Source organism: Platalea leucorodia, assembly GCF_965183815.1.
Source record: "Platalea leucorodia genome assembly, chromosome: Z".
NCBI lineage: Eukaryota > Metazoa > Chordata > Aves > Pelecaniformes > Threskiornithidae > Platalea > Platalea leucorodia.
The window spans coordinates 60916209-60933769 of NC_138858.1; the positions used below are offsets into that span (position 1 = coordinate 60916209).

Consider the following 17561-nt stretch of genomic DNA (forward strand, 5'->3'; position numbering starts at 1 on the left):
TTGCTGTTAAATTAATTTCATTTAACTGTTTTAAAATTACCAGAATTAAAATAGTTTAGTATTTTTAGTCTTGCAAATAACCTGATTTTAAACATGTAACTGGTCTGAAATAGCAAGTGACTGATAATGTTAAGTAAGATTGTTATAAATGCTATGTTTATAACTTTATACTACTGCTCTTCCTGCACTGTTATTATCTTATTACCCCAAGACTTGTCACTTGTCAGGTTGTTCAACATCGCTGGAACCAGTGCAATAATACCTCCTAATTAAGGCAACAGTGTAATTTTCCAATTTTTAAAATTCCTTTATGCAGCACTTACTTATATTTGGCAACATTTAAATGACTACTCTGAGGGCAGGTAGTAAATGCAACATTACTAAAATTTGCAATGTTAAAAGCTAGCAAGAGCTTCCAGGGATTTCTGGAGAGTAGATTGCAATTTTGCCAATAAATAAGGCTTTATTCTTTCACTTGTAGAGAGATTAGAGGCTGATTTACATGTTCTAAATCTATGTAATTCTTTATAGTTTTATTGATGAAAGGAATTACTCTAAATTATAAGGTAGAAGATCTGGTACTTAGTTTAGAAGTCTCATTTACAACAAAACTGGTAATTTTATATCTATATATTTTTTAAAGTAATTATAAATTGTTTTAATGGGGAAAAGTAATTTTCTTTGGTTTCGTGTGTAACTGTTCCATGGACCATTTATTTTTGTAGGGAATTAATAATCACTCTTAGACAAATGAGGTCTAAATTTACTAAGTCATTTTTTGTAAAAAGCTAGTTGCCTCAAGATAAACCTGTATCAAAGGGCTTTCAATATAAGACTTTCAAAGGGAAAAGAAAAGATAACAATAATAAAACAATTTTGGAAGAGCGTGAGAAAATCTGAAGGTTGTGTAGAGGCTGGCGTTCTTGTGATTAGACTGTATTTCACTGTACATTCGTTTTCTTGTTTTGATCTATCAGAAGTCTTTTAGTCCTTTAAGTGTAAGTATAAACATTTTGTATTTTATAGTACAAGTCCTCTGAGAGACTGAATTTTACAGAGGCCAAAATTTAGGCTTTCTATGTTTAGCCTTTCAATTTTTCTAGCTTTTTTGGAAAAAGCTCAAAGGCCAAGGGGCACTGTAACATTAAACATACACAAGATTTCTGCAAGTTAACTTAGACTGATATGGGATGAGCAAGTGAGGAAGCACTGGATTTCCATCCTTTTATTCCTTTCAAAATGCTAATGTCCATGAATATACCTGGTGCTGCACCTGTTGTGACCAACTGAACCGTACAGACGTATGAATATATATAATTTTTTTCTTAAAGGCTTTTGTTTTAGCTTGGAGCTTTTGTTCAGCTAAAATTGCTACAGAGTAGAATTTCTTGTTTTAGAAGTTTCTGGTTACTGTCTGGGATTCACTGCGGTTGCTGCTTGCCTTAGGTTTGTCTTAGGTTTGTGTTAGTGTAAAGAGTTTCTCTGTCACCTACTCTAGCTATGGTATCTTCAACTACAAAGGTAAAATACCTCCTAGCCTGTGGTAGGGTTTCAGCACTGATTTTATCTATTCCAGTGTAGATTGTAGAAAATGTTTTTTCCCTCCACCCCATCCTTGCTGTTACTTCTCAGACTGCATCTCTTCCGAGTGTAATGGAAGGTGGGGGGAGGTGCTTATCAGAACAGCTGGATTGCACAGGTGACCTCAAGATTTTGGGCTTTGTTTCGCTTTTCATTTTTCCTTTCATTAGAAGATCAGTTCCAGCAGAACCTTCTCAAACTCCTTGGGTTCTGTGTGTTAAGGTCTGTGATCTGCCTTGTTTCAAAGCACTGATGCCTTGGCACTTTGTGAATGGGGATCTGTATTTCACCTGGCTAGATGGTACCCCAGTGATCAGTTTTTAGGATCACAGCAAAACGCAGAAACTTCGGGTGAGCTGAAAGTTGTAAAGTACAGTATGATGCTGTCAAACACATTGAATACTAGTGAAACAGCTCCAGTTTCACATAACTGCTAAGAATCGCTTTCTATTTACCTTCAGTTTGGCTGTATGTACCTACATACAAAGCCTGCACATTAGAAATACCTGAATTATGCTGAACAAATTAGTTTCAGAAAGGAAGGAGTGATGGATTTCCTAACATGTAGAAGGCATTTTAGGATTTGGGGTTTTTTTTCTTTTATCAGTATTAGAGACATTTTTCTTGCCATTACAGGGTTTTTTTTGAGAATATTGTTCAATTGTCTTTTAATACTGCCAGAGCAACCCAAACCAACCTCTTTCAAATAGCATTTAAGCAGTCTATTTGTGACAAATTAATCCTTGCAGCCACTACTCTGTAACTTTTTCAAATTTTGGGCTGTTTGTGCCTTTAATCAGTGTAAGTCTATTTTTACATAAAAAAGAGATTGAAGTAAACATCTTTTCATATTTTTAATTTTAATCTTTAAGTTGAAACTACATTTGTCTCCCTTAACAGAGGAAGTTTACAATTTAAGACAAACACAAGAAGTATCTGACTTTTTAGTAGTGGTATCCTGTGCTGTTGATTTAGTGTGAAAATCTGATTTGTGTTATTCAAAAACTATCCAGTATTTGTTCTTAAAAACAGCATGTTACAGCATAAACAATGACAGATGTTCTACCCTTCTTCATCTGTTTAATCAGATTTAGACATCTGTTTCCTATTCATGCCTATAATATTTGGATTATAATATGACACTATCTGGAACTAACGCGTATGTTGGCTGTAAGAAATGTCATAGGCAAACTTCACAGAATTACTGTTTTATTTGCTTCTCGTTGCGTTTTTGCTTCCTTCCCTGTAGTTTTTTTCTTAGTGTTAAAAGCTTTTTTGAAAAAAAGTCATTAAGCAACCACTTCTGATATGTAGTTGGTTTAGTGATTCACAGTCTTTGTTATGCATTTTTTAATAAAACGCTGATAGGTAAATATTTCAATTTGCTTGCTGATTTTGGATAGTAGTTGTATATTTCTGTAATATTTCAATGTAGAAAGTACTCACAGAGCTCCCAAAAATTCTAGAGTCTGTGTACCTGTATCCTTATAAGATGGAGAAAAGAATGGAGTCAAAAGCACTGTTGAAGTTTCCGTCATCCTATACGTAGCAGGATGCCGGTGCTTGTGCATGCTTTACTATGGTAAAACTATGCTTGGAATTAAACTGCAATGCATTAATGGAAATACTGCATGTAAGAAAATGTCCATCTAATTCCCAACAGTCTGTACCAAAAGCCAGTTAACCATGTTTTTTTTATAAATAAGCTACTTGAATGTCTGTCTTTTGTTTGTTTGTTTCTTTGGTCAGATTTCCACATAGAAGAGGCTGTGGAGTGGCCTGGGTTAGACCTCAAACTAGGTCAAGTTTCTGGGTTGGCTCTGGACCCTGAAAATAACCTAGTTATCTTCCACAGAGGTGATCATGTTTGGGATGAAAAGTAAGTAGATACTCTGCCGAATGGCATGTTAGAAGGTAAAATTCTTGTGTACTATTTGTATATCTTCTCAAGAAAAGACGGATCGCAGTTCCTTTTCCATTTAAAATTCAGTTCTTCAGCTGAAAGTGCCTTTGGGAGACTTAGAATGGAACTGGCAACTGACAGTTTCAAGATGATGGGGTTACTAGGTCTTTAGACAGTAAGAATGTGTCTCCAGAGAAAAAGAACATAGTACATTAGGTCCTTAAACTGTATAACCATGTTATTATGATATTCACTGAGATTAATTATCCCTGCTTCTCCCATGTTTTTTAGCAGGACTAATTAACCTGGGAGAATGATGTTTTAGTATGGTATACTACTGTTAGGACCTGGGCTTAAGACATGCAAAGCTAGCTGCAGTGTATCTTCGTTCTTTTTTGTCTTTATGTCCACTGAACAAAATTGGATTGTTATAAGGCACTCTCTCAAGGCAGGCTTTGTTCTACTCATTTGATAAAGATTACTACTTTTAGTGTCACTCAAAACAAAAAAAAAGTCCCATTTTTCTAGTGTTTATAAAGTAATATACTCAAAGGTATATTATTTTAAGAACAGAACATTCCAGATAAAGTATAGTGTCCTTATTTGTACAGTGTCCCTATGTTTTTGAGCTTTAAAATCGTATGTCTGACTGTTTAGATGGACAATTTGGAAGAAATTCCATGAAATAGTAACAGAACACTGGGAGGAAACAGTATTAGCCTGTAACAGAATATTATGTAGTACCCTTTTTAAATGTGCTTTTTTTATCTTCTTTCTAAGCATCTGTTCTCCATATATATATAACTATGAGGCTAAACAGTAGGGTTTTTTTCAACTCCCAATGAATTCATTTTAAGATAACATAGTTTCTGAAAATTAGAGGGGGCAGCTTTCTCAACCTTATAATAACAAATTATGTTTAGAATACTGTTTTATGGAGGAAAGTAGGTTCCTTGGGTTTTTAGCTAAATAACATAATGCAGCAGATAAGGCAATCATTTATGTCTTGTGCGTTGTATCAGTGATCTCTCCAGCTCAAGTGTATATAAATATAGACTGTAAAATTTGAAAGGATGACGCATACTGCAACTTGTATTACTCAAGCTTCAAGTAAAAGCTGATATTGATTTGGTTTTTTTCATCCTCCTACACATGAACATAAGTGCTGTTCTTTGAGGAAAGAATTGAAAAAAATACTTGAAAATAGGCTGGCAGTTGTATTCATTTCTCACTTCTGAAATGAGTATTTTTGAGTGTCTGGCAACTGAGGTATACTCACAACCTGTAGCACAAAACTGGAGTTCGAGACCAAGAAGTATTTGGAGAGCCTACAGATTTTAAACAAAACAAGAAAACATTAACATTCCCTAAACCAGCAAGTGAGCGTAATAAATCAGCCATGCCGAGAGACAGGTTGAACTTCAACTTTCTTATGGTGTGGGTACAGAAGAAGATCGGAGCTGTGGTCTGGAGTCTGGAAATCCACGTACCTATCAGCTGTGCTGGGTAACACGACAGGTTCGGTTAACTCAGCCTTGTCCTTGACAGCAGCCATTGTTCATATTCTGAGCATGTCTAGACTGTGATTATTGGACTTCCCAGAAAAATGCTTTATCTTATATTTAGTAGTAGTAGTAGTGTTCAGGGGTACATCAGTCCTGTGGGGGAGCTTGCTGTATTTTCCATCATGTGGGGACTGAAGCTGGAACAAAGTGAAACTGCCTGGCCTTGTACATATGATCAGAAGCATTCAGTCCTAGATATGTAACCAAGGTGTAAGATGAGCTGTTGTTAACTGAATCTGGTTATGGGCCTTCCATAAAGATAACTACACATGAAATCCAAATTCATTTCAGAGGGGTTTTGTTCACAGGTATTATTTTTTTATTCTTCTTGTTGAGCACTGTTAATCAATATATAGGAAAGCTAGTGTTGGTAGGAACCCTTAAATCAGATAGGCTAAAACTTCTGTATGCCTGCTTTTACAGAGTTTTGTGACTTTAAAACAATATATTTGGAAAACGTGCCTGTGGTTAAGCTGTTGTGCCATATCTTTTGGCACAGAGAAGAGGCACACAGACGTGTGCTCAGCCAGTCAGCATTCCCTTTTTATCTTTGGGTATATCATGGGCATATGAAATAGTATGGGAACCCTTTCATGGGTTGTGCTGAAAAGGAGGGAGTATATGTGTTCTCATTTTTCAATGAAAAGGAATAAAAGATCAGTATTTGATAGGTGTTTATCATGACTATTGTATGGGGAGGGATAAGAAGTTATCAGACTTGTAAGTTAATGTTTATAATTAGCTGCAAATACACAGTTAATTGAGTATAATATTCCTTACCAAATCATAAACATGATGAATCAGTCAAGCCTGAAAGCCCAGAATTTATTTTCTGTATTTCAATGCTTCACCAGCATAGTATAGAAACAAATTAAACAAAAATTATCTGTGCTGTTAGGCAATGCACAAATGTTTCCAATGCATTATTAATATATGCCGTAAAAGCTGGATGCTCATTCAACTAAATATAGCTGGATGAATGGTCTGTGCTGTTTTATAAGGCAACTTTAGTCTGCTTTAGAACGCAAAAGCAGTTATACAATGACAAGTCCTATAATACAGTAGCAGCTTTTCAGTGGCTGTAGCATTCCTTCTGTGCATGATTTAAAAAAAAAAAAAAATCCTTTTAAATAAGTCACGTTCTTTTACCACATTATCTCCTCAGTTTCAGAACAGTTTTTGCTATATGCAGCATGTACTGTTCAGAATGAAAAAGATTAGAACTATTCATCTGGCTGAGCAATGGGTCAGTTGGAATTTATTTTGCATTTTGTGATGAAAAGTGTATACTATTCATGCAATTTATAAAAGACATAATAAAGAATATAAACTGCATTCTTGTTACTGCATTCTTAACAAGCTGGGCAGGTTAATTTAGGCTGAGCACAGTACCACATTGATGATGGTTATTGATCAAGAACAGAGCTCTGGGTTGTGCCTTTGGGGGTTATGGGATTGGGTGGTCTGTCTGAATTTAATATGTAGCTGACCAGAAGGATGTTAGATTTAGCAATAAATCATTTGTATTAGTGTGAAGTGGCCAGCTGAGAAGTAGAAAAATAACTGTGGAATTACATTGGGGTTTGTAAGTAGAAGTAGTGACATATGCAGCATATTTTGGTTGTCCTTTGATATCAAACTGCAGACCCTACTAGAAAACCATGCTGCAGAGCAGTATGACATATAAGGTGTTCAGTTATTTGGTTTGTTTGGTTTTGGTCTTGCTGCTTTCAAGCTAGCAGTAGTCAGCATAGTTTGTGTCCTCGTTTATCAGTTGAAACAAAGCAACATTGGCTACCTGGGAAATTGGTTCAAACCCTGGGAAGGAAAGAGTGACTGTGATTCTGTAGCATGCCAGTGTTCCTCCTAGAAGAGGATATTTGACAGGGAGAAGATACATGGAAGATCACTCCCATAAACTCATTTCAAAGTTTGCTAGGCTTCCTTTGCATAAAATACCATACAATCTCTTATTTACACTGAAAGCACTCAGTTCCCAGAAGAGCTGGGTGGTTGTTAGCAAGAAATACTTAGAAGTCTGGTCAGCACTGTTACTAAGAACCAAAATCATAACAAGGAAAGCTAATAATTTTTTTAAGTTGTCTAGCTAGTCAGTTCTCCAGCAATACAATCTCGTTTTCTGAGGTTCTTTTTGTACAATACCTACCGTTGCTAAGATTCTCTTCTGTGATTAGCTATGCTGATGAATAATAACATCAATAATAATATTAGTTGAGTCTGTCCAATGTTGGTTCTCCAGTTGTGGTCATCCGTATCTAGAGCAAGTCCTTACAAGTATTAGACTCCAAATAAAACTGTTTTAAGACCAAGAGAACTTGTTATGGAAGATTACTGTCAGTAATGGTAAAGAATAAAACACCACCTGCTGAACTATGGTCAAAGAAGCAGATCACGTCAAACAAGCCTGCATACACAGGCCGTTGTGTGCCAGTACCATTTACCCTACGTCTCCCTATAGCATCATGGCAGAGCATTTAGGAGGGCTCTGTAGAGAGTTTTAGTAACTATCACCTTGTGCTTAACCGTTCATAGTGAAAAGGATTTACTGATTTCTATTAGAAATTAAATAAGTAGTCACAGACAGTTACCATGCATAATGGCAATATCTAAATATTATTTTTTAATCGTAGCCTGTGCAGAAACTTAAACACATCCCGTCATAGATTTTCTTGGTTATATATGAAGCCAGTATTGCTTTTCCACACTGAAAATTCTAGACATATAAATATTTAATGTTATGGAGAAGTGAGGCTGCTAGGACTGTACAATATAAAGTTTTAATGGCTTTATTCATAGCCTTCTCTGTGACTACAAAGTATATTCTTGTTTACTAAGTTGCATCAATCATAGCTGGATTTCTCTTGGGATTAACAAATGGATTTAAAAATACAAGGTGGGAGGGGGGAGTATGTCTTGTATTCACACATTTTTCATCCACAGTCAAATACCATTTTCTACCATTTAGACTTAAATTTTGTTCAAAATATTTTGCACTCTATTTACCTTCACTAAATACTGAACGTACATTTCAACAGCCAGCTTCTCCGTAGGGGTACAGGCAACTATGTTTTTTATTCTTTGTTAAGCATATGATCATTTTATGCCAGTAAATGTCTTCTGGAAAGTTAATCCTGGTTCTTAATGTCTGAAGTAGTGACATGTTTAAGTGTTGTTTATTAATATATTCCATGTACCCTGAAAATTGAGTGTAGAGTTGTGGGGGTACGAGAAATACACATCATATCCTATAGTCTCCTGCAAGCATGCTCTGAAAAGGATAAGAACCTTAAGACCTGAATCTTACAGTAGTAAGCTCTAGCAAAATATTGAATTGTGTTTGAAAAAAGAAAAAAAAACATGCAAACATGCACACACTGCCTTAGACAGTATGAAGTATACCTTTTCATACTGGCAATTATGCCCTGGTGATTAGCTGTATTTTTACTTAGGCTACATTGTTTGATTTCCCATTTCTGATTTGCTACAGCAAAGAAAAGAAAAAAAATGAAGAGTTTTTTTGCTTGCTTGCTTTAGCATTATCTTAATTGTTGCTGTGTTGATTTGGTGCTCCTTTAGTTTGGAAGTCATAACCTCAGTAGGAAATGCAGACATCCAACACTATAACTCTTACAATCATACAATAATGTAATAAGGCTTATTTAAAGAAAAAAAGAAGCCAGTAATCCCACATGGGAATTAAACTACAAAACTCAGCTTTAGGTTGCATGTGTATTGTTCATCAGTGGAACCTTCTAATGCTGGCTTTCTATTCCACTATTTTTGTATAGTTCTTTTGACAGCAAATTTGTATATCAGCAAAGAGGACTTGGACCAATTGAACAGAACACAATTCTTGTCCTGAATCCAAGTAATGCAAAACTGCATCGTTCCATGGGCAAAAGTCTGTAAGTTATTTTTGCTTTTATCAATAGAATTAACATTTTCATATGTTTTACTCCAAAAAGTCCCCAAGCCCATTTTTCACATATGTTTTGTATTACATTGTGTGATTGTAGCCTCTGAGCTTATTTAAAATAATAAATAAAAATTACAAAATCAACAACTAATAAAAGTAATTTGCCATCTTTACCACCTCTGCTTTCTAGCAATTCATGCAATTTCATCTACCAGCCAGATTAACAGAAATGCAGAGCTCATGAGTATTGTATATTGTCCTTAAAGATACCCAATATTAGCTGGAGTGAGATACCAGAGATCAATGAATTTCAGAGCTGAAAAACTCTTGTCAAGAAAATTCTATTCTGTAAAGGTATCTTTTTCATGAAAACTACTACTAACAGGTAGTTAGTATGTACAGCGTTTGTTAGTCAGTAGATAAAAAACGAAATCTTCACAACTACATTATTCTTCCTGAAAGATATTTTTAACTTGATTCTTCTACATTTGTGCTTGCAGATTTTATTTACCCCATGGTTTGAGTGTAGATAAAAATGGTAACTACTGGGTCACTGATGTAGCTCTCCATCAGGTATGTTTTTGAAGCTTTAATACTAGGACCTTAATATTTTGCCAAAAAACGTTTTTGTTTTCGTAGAGATTTGACATAAATTATTTATCTAGGCCTGTTAAGATAAACATTAAGAATATGCCTACAAAAATTGACCCCTGTGACCTTCATGGAATGTAGTCATGTTGAATAATTTGCTACATGGACATAGTATTCAGAAATAAAAGTATCTGTTTTAAAACAATGATTCTTTTGAAAAAGAACAGATCGTTCTGCTACATCTTTGCTTATCAATTCTCCTATGTACTTAAATGCAGAATGTGAAACTAACTCGTTTGCTATAATCACAGGAAATTTAAATTTTATGCAGAAATTTCCTAGAATCAACATTATTGAAAAGCTGGTTAATATATTAAGGCTATGTTTGGTATATAATTTTGCAGTCATCCCTCATATATTTCACCTTCCATAACCGAAACTTCTTCTCTTTTCCCATTGACTAAAAAAAAAGGTTTTCAAACTGGGAACAGATGACAAAGAACCATTACTGATCTTAGGAGAGGCTTTGCAACCGGGCAGTGACAAAAATCATTTCTGTCAACCAACTGATGTGGCCGTGGATCCGATCACTGGCAGCATTTATGTCTCTGATGGCTACTGTAACAGTCGAATCATTCAGTTCTCTCCAAATGGATTGTATGTGATGCAGTGGGGAGAAGGTACAGGTCAGAGCTCTTGGCACTTTACTTGTACTGCTGTTATCATGAACTCATCATGAACCATGAGATTGCTGATGTTACTGTTGCTTTTATTTATGAATTTCTATTACCAAAATACCTTCCAGGCCGTAGCTGAATTTCAGCCTTGTCATTGCATTCCAATTTTCTATTCATTCTATTCTTCAGCTACTTGCAGTAGTTATATAGTCACTAAAAATAAAAAATGGGAATTTGTTAGCATGCTTTCAGTACAAGTATTGGCATGTCCTATCTTACCAAGAAAATGTTTTGACTTTCACAAAAATCTTATTTTTTTCTTAAACATTTCATCAAATAGGATAAACCTTTACCATTTTTACAAGATTTATGCCATGACCCCATCTATTTTAAGTTTTTTAAGTTTGTGAGTAATTACATTTCTGCCTGACTCGGATTTATGTATCAGGCATTAAACTATGCCAAATATGATAGGGAAATAGTGAATTCATAAATTCAGGATTTACAAAGACAATGCAAAATACTACCACTGTTTACCTACCTAAATGACTAAAACTGCTAGGAGAAGAAAGCAAGCTGACTTTATTCTTTTCCCAATGTTTTATTGCGTTATGTGACATATTGCTATTTCTAAGCAAAACTGATAGTTTCAGTGAGTACTTTAACACAAACCTGGCTATTTTGTATTGCAGAGACTTCTTCAGGCAGAGCCAGACCTGGACAGTTTCATATCCCTCACAGCTTAGCCCTGATCCCTGACTTCAGTCAGCTATGTGTTGCAGACAGGGAAAACGGTCGAATTCAGTGCTTCAGGTTAGAGACTGGGGAGTTCATAAGAGAGATCAAGCACAAATCGTTTGGAAGAGAGTTGTTTGCAGTTTCATATGTTCCAGGTAATCTTTTTTCCTGTTCTTCAGATTTCAAGTAGTTGCTTTATGCCAGTATGTCACAGTACACAATGTTATTTCATGAAGAGTGCTATCATGTTATCTTAGGCCAGGTATTTATTCTCTTTCAAAATAGAGCTGATGTAATGGAAAATTTTAGAACTATCCTGATTTCCTATTAGCAGGATGAGAGAAGCTTACATGTAATCTCTGCTCCTGAGAAATGACTGATTAGACTCCCTAAATGTGATGTCAACAAGTAGATGATCTTGTTTGCTTCCTAGTGACTGCGCAGTCAATAATTAGTTAATAATAATGTTTTAAAATATTCATTTCAAGCTCCATTGAAGAGAGCAAAACAAAGAGCTTCCGAACAATCAAGAAAAGTTTTGGGCTTCATAAAACAGAACATCTGAAAGGAAACAGTTTGAAAAAGTTGTGTTTTTTAATATCACAATCTGGTTAACAATCACTGTATTAAGTTTTTGGGTTAGATTTTTAATACTGATACTGAAGGTAATGTAAAAGTCAAGAACTGGATGAGAAATTTTGACATGTCAGGCTTCTGACTCTGTAGTTGATACCAAATTTAATATCAGTGTTATCTCTCTTGCATCTGCCAAGAACATAAGAAATGCTGTTCTGGATGAGATAGTTGATACGTATAGCGCAGTGCTCTGTCTCTGACAGTGACAGCAAGAGAGGCATTCTAAGGAGAATGTGTAAGCCTGGCTGCATTTTGTGGTCAGTTCCTCTCCTACTCCCCATGCATCCACAAGCACTTCATTTAAGGGTGTTAGGAGGTAGCTCCTGACCTCTTCTTCGTAGCATCTTTCTGTAGACCTATTGCCCATGAGTTTTCCGAATGCCATTTTGAACTGGGTTGTACTGTCTCCTTGACCTCCTGCAGTTAGAGGCTCCAGAAGTTCACTATTTTTTTAATTTAAAGAAGTGACCTAGTTTCATTGAGTGCTTCTCAATCCCAGTATCTTGGGAGTTGAATAACAGTTCCACACTCCCCATATCTACTACCTCTTAGCTGCCTTCTCTCCAAACCAAAGAACCCCAGCCACCTTAGTCTCTCCCCATAAGCCATTTAATTGCTTCAGCCTCTTGACTATTGCAGTTGCCTTTCTCTTCTAGCATCTTTAACTTCATTAGGACCTTCTTGAGATGCAGAGAGTAGAACAGCACTCTACTCAAGGTGTGGCCATACTAAGTTTTTGCATAGTGGCAGAACTGTCCCTTCCATTCCTGATTCTCTTCCTGATGATGCCCAACATTCTGTTGAAATTTTGGCTGTCACTGCACATGGAGCCAAAGATTTCAGAGACCTTTCAGTGACAGCTCGGAGATGTCTCACCTGAGTTGTAGCTGCCAGTTCCAAGCTAAACATCACGTAGGCAGGATCTAGATTATTTTTTCGCAGAAGCATCACTCTACATTTATCTTTGGTAAAGCTCTTCCGCCATGTGTTTGACAATTTACTTATTGTTATAAAAAGTTTTTCCGGACTTTCTCAATATCATCAAGCTTTTGACTACTCCACAGAACTAAGTACCTTCCTCAGACTGGGAGATGTCACTGTTCACCCCATTCTTCAGGTCACTGATGAAGACTATTGAATGAAAATGTTTCTGGCTCTGATTGCTGCAGGATCATACTACTCAGACTTCTCTATCTTGAAAAATTATAAGCTCTGCCCTTGAGCTCTACCCTTTGCTTCCCTGTTCATTAACAGGTCTTTCATTCAGCCCTGTGACAACTCACATTCTGTAATAACCTCTGATGCACAACCTTGTCAAAGGCTTCCTGAAAATCCAAATATGTCTACAGAATCTCCTTTACTCGCGTGCTTTTTCTTCCTGTTCAGAGGTGAGGCACAGTTTCCCTTTAGAGAAGCCACACCAACTTGTTTCTGACAGGCCACACTTACCCATGTCTTATTCTTCATTATGGATTCTACCATCTTACTGCGAATGGAAGCCAGAATTGTTGATGTATAGTTCCCAGGCACCCTTTTGAGCCCTTCTTGTAGATGGGCATTACTTTGGCAGTCTGCTAGTCTTCTGGAGGAGTGGCTGTTTGCAGTGGTAGGTTACTCAGCTTGGCCCGAGGTCTGTAATTTCACATTTGAGTTCCTTCTGAACTTGAGCAAATGCTATCCAAATCTAGTGAATTATTAACGTCCAACTTGTCTAACACCTTTTGTCTATCCCTTCCAGTTGAGCTGGCCCCTCAAACCTTTTTGCTACAAAAAAAAATTGAGTGTCAGAATATCCCCAACGAATTCAACAGAAAAAACTGACAAAAACTGAGCTTCTCTGCCACAGGCCCCTCATCCCCGAGTCCCCCTTTCACACCTTTTCCTCTTGTGGTCCCACTGATTCCCTAGCTGACTTTATGCTTTTGATACATTTAAAGAACTTTTTTGTTGTTAGATCAAGCGTCCTTAGCAAAGCATTCTTCAGTTTTGTGGTTTTTTAACCCTTTCACATTCTTTTTACATTTAACCAATCTGTTAAATATTGCCTTGCATGTTGTTCTTATTTGGACAAAGTGTGCATCTCTTAAATGCCAAACTTTCACCATACCTTACTTAACTTTCCTCTTCTGATTTAGTTTCCTGTTGAGTTACCTTTCTGTCTGTCTCTGTCTTCCTCTCAGACAACCTTATACAATTCATCTTCACTATAGCTTGCCATGTGTGGGTTGTAAAAGCAAATCTAATGTTGTTGCAGGTGGTCTCCTCTTTGCAGTTAATGGAATGCCTTATCCTGGAGAGGCAGAACCAGTGCAAGGATTTGTGATGAACTTCTCTACTGGAGAAATAATTGATACTTTCATTCCACTTAGAAAGGTAGAGTATTGCACAGGTGCATATAATTACATATATGAGAATGTTGGTAATATCCTAATTCTCCAACTTTTGTAAGACTATTACAGGAAATAAGATGTTTTTTAATGTAAGGTATTCAAAAGGAATTCTTTGTAAAATTAACTTAATAAAGACACTAGAATTTTGGGTCTCAGTTTCTACATATGGTACACATGCAAAAATTATACTACCTTCAAGATGATTCCTGCAGATAATACCTTCAGTCAGGATAAGCCTACTTTATTGCTGCCAGACAGTTCTTAAAAGCTAATTTTAGAGAAGAATGAATGACTTGAAATATTCATATATTTAGGTGCTAGTAAGATGTCCAAAATAGAGTATATTCCTAACCAGAAATATAATTCAACAGTATGGTTACATCCCATCTTTAAAAAAGATTAGTGCAGAAGTTAAGGCTAAATGTCACTCATACAGTATTGTACATAAAAATTATGTTTATTTAAAAAAAAAAAAAAGTTTCCATGTATTGTCTTAGACTAAAGAATGAATGTTAAGATTCCCATTTCTGGGTAACAACATATGCTCTGTTATTTGCAGTCCAGTTTTAAGTTACAGTAGAGAGACTTACTTTTTTCTGAGTAAAACAAATAGCTGTGTTGCATACAAACAGTGACAACAACTAAATACGTGGGCTTGAAAACCAAGATTCATGATTTATTAAATATATATTTCACAGGATAAAATTGAATGCAAGAATGTAAATATAAGAATTGTTTAGCATGAATACATCTAATAATCTCCATGTTGTTATCCCTGGATAAGGCAAACATACAATAGAAATGGAATTCCTCTCCCTTCACTCATGTTAAGGCCTTCACACTGGCACCTGCTGCATTTTCCAGTCTCAAGTTCAGGGTTAAGGAGGCCTCATGAGTGTGTAGACACTTAAGAGTAATCTGTGACTGCTTATCTTCGCAGAGCTTTGAGATGCCACATGATGTTGTTGCTTCAGAAGATAAGACAGTATTCATTGGAGATGTTCATGCCAGAGCAGTGTGGAAATTTACATCCACAGAAAGTATGTTCCTTTTGTTCTTAATGTCACAACTTCACATTTCGTATCTTCAGATCAGTACCACTTATCTGGTACCACTGGCAAAGAACTTGGTGGCTTAATGACAGTGATTTAAGTACACTACAAGCTCTGTCTGCAGAAGTTGTGTGCTATTGCTGTTTTCATTAAAAGACCATTCTTCAGCATTGCTGCATGCTCTGTCAAAGGAGAGTCCTGAATGCATTAGTTCGTTTGTTGCAGGAGGAATCAAAATGCATTTGCCTCACAGTAGATCTACCCCTTGTCATGTCAGTATCTGCTTAAACAAAAGCATGACTCTTTAGAGCTTTAGTAATTTTTATCATTTACTGAGAAGTCAACCGCTTCCTTTGAGGTTATCATATAGGAAACGCTCAGGGGCTGAAGTAAAAACACAAGTCAACTTAAAATTTGTATTCATTTCATTGGGAGTATTCATCATTAGAAAATGAATCTAGTATAATTTGAAATCCTATTTCCATGAAGTGGAAACACTTCCCTGTTTTAATCTAGTAACCCCAAAGTCAACAAGTCTGACTTCAGGGAGAGGGACCTGGTTAGTCAGACATCAATTTAGTAGGATTCAGAGAGAGATTAGATATTTTACAAGAATAAAAATATAATCCACTGTTACATTATATGGGATAAAAAATTTATGAGAGAGATAAAGCCTCAGGCTTCAGGGTGTTAGTCAACCAGTAAAAGTCTGCTGTTATAAATGAACTTCTGACTAAGCCAATTATTCCATATTTGTCTGTTTATAATTCATGGGTTTTTCTTTTGGGGCATCTGGTATCAGCTGCTGTTAATAACAGGAAACTGGACCCGATAAATTATAATTCTGACTGGATATGGCTTTTTCTGCATATCGTAACCTGAACAGGAACACTTCTAGGCTTTTATTCAAATAAACATGAGAACAAAAAAATAATGAAATTATTCATCACTTAACAGGTTAGGTGAGGAAAGTCTGTGTATATAATTTTCTTGATAGCTTTTGCTGCAGTATAAAACTGCAATATCTAAGGAGCCCTGATTCAGCCAGCCTTTAGTCCATCGTGATTTTGATTATAATTAACAGTTTTATTTTTGTGGGAATCCCTGAACCTTTACACATGCCCATAAAACCTCTCTGTGGCATAAGAGTTAATTATTGCAAGCACCTTTCATGAATCAAGCTCTTTTCTTTTTCCCATGGCCTTGTGAGTTATTGAATGGTTTATATTGACTCTCCTTGGTGAAGTTCAGGTGCTGATGGGATTGTTTACTGTAGGATTGTACTGTACATTTGAGAAAGCTAGCAGGAAAATGTCACTGAGTGTCTTTCTGAAATGTCAGTTGTCCTGAAGAATAATTTTGTTTTACAGAAATGGAACATCGGTCAGTTAAAAAGGCTGGTATTGAGGTGCAGGAAATAAAAGGTTAGTCTGATTGGTAATGGCAATGAAGGAACCAGTATTTTCACATAGACTAGGACTGCTTCTGCTAAGTTGGAAGGAAAAATGCTAACCACTTTCACTGTTATTTTATTTTTCACCATCATTTCATACAGTGACTACAGATAAAATGAGCTGGCATAGGAAGCACTAGAAAGCAGCTTGTAACAGTGTTACCCACTAGATGCTATTTTACAGCCAATCTAAACATTTCATTTTCAGTGATGACAAGTGCTTCACAGACACTAAGATAAAAATTTAACTTAACTAGTGAATTAATTCACTACCACCATCTGGTATGGTCCAGATTGGTATCTGTGTAAGTTCCCTTAGATGCAGAAACAGCTCTGAAATACAACTGTGATAGTTACTCCCCAGCACCCTTCCCCATGCTCCACAACCCTCAACCACCAAAAAAGAGTTATTTGCAATGGCAGTCGGTTTATCTTTCTGCATAGTCTTTCAGTACGCAGCCTTGCCAGTCACACCATATGGCAAAAAAGATGATAATTTTTTCTGTTTAGATTTATTTCCCTGGATTTACTGCTTTCTTTTTTTCAATTTATCTGCATGAAAATGAAAAAAAAAAAAAGAAAAAAAAAAAGGGAAGATAAAAACATGTAGAAACTTAATATGAGGAGATAAAGAAATATATGTAGATTGAAAGGGGTAAAATAGCAGTTCAGGAAGGTGAAAAGTAATTTTAACCATTAGTATTCTGTTACCTAGATCTTTTGTGTTGAAAAGGAAAAGTTCATTTCCCTTTCAGAAAAACAGTACCAGGCTATGGAGAGGCCTTTATAAAATGGTCAAATGTTCTTAACTGTTTTTCTTTGGTTGAAATCAGAGCTTGTGTGGTTTGCTTTAGCCATGTATATGCAGACAGAGAAAAACACCGAAAGATCCCAACTACCAATTGCAAGCATGTAGAATAAAGTAGAATAAAGCAGGCTGACATTATAAAACAATGAAATCCTTACTGTCAAAACGGTTATCCTTCTATTTTATCCCTGTTGGTGCATGAGTCCTCCCGAAGCACTCAAAAGGGAAGT

General features: G+C 36.0%; 1 protein-coding gene across 3 annotated transcripts in view; it reads left to right on the top strand.

Moving 5' to 3' along the window:
* Positions 1 to 17561, top strand: part of PAM (peptidylglycine alpha-amidating monooxygenase) — a 149209-nt gene that overhangs the window by 127105 nt on the left and 4543 nt on the right. Inside the window, exons 15-22 of one of the 3 annotated variants that reach the window (XM_082337444.1) lie at positions 3331 to 3460; positions 8859 to 8975; positions 9487 to 9559; positions 10050 to 10263; positions 10947 to 11147; positions 13883 to 14001; positions 14959 to 15058; positions 16441 to 16494. In XM_082337444.1, coding sequence (XP_082193570.1) covers positions 3331 to 3460; positions 8859 to 8975; positions 9487 to 9559; positions 10050 to 10263; positions 10947 to 11147; positions 13883 to 14001; positions 14959 to 15058; positions 16441 to 16494 — 1008 coding nt within the window. The remainder of the gene's footprint in view (positions 1 to 3330; positions 3461 to 8858; positions 8976 to 9486; positions 9560 to 10049; positions 10264 to 10946; positions 11148 to 13882; positions 14002 to 14958; positions 15059 to 16440; positions 16495 to 17561) is intronic. The other 2 variants (XM_082337445.1, XM_082337446.1) reach the window with 2 other exon arrangements.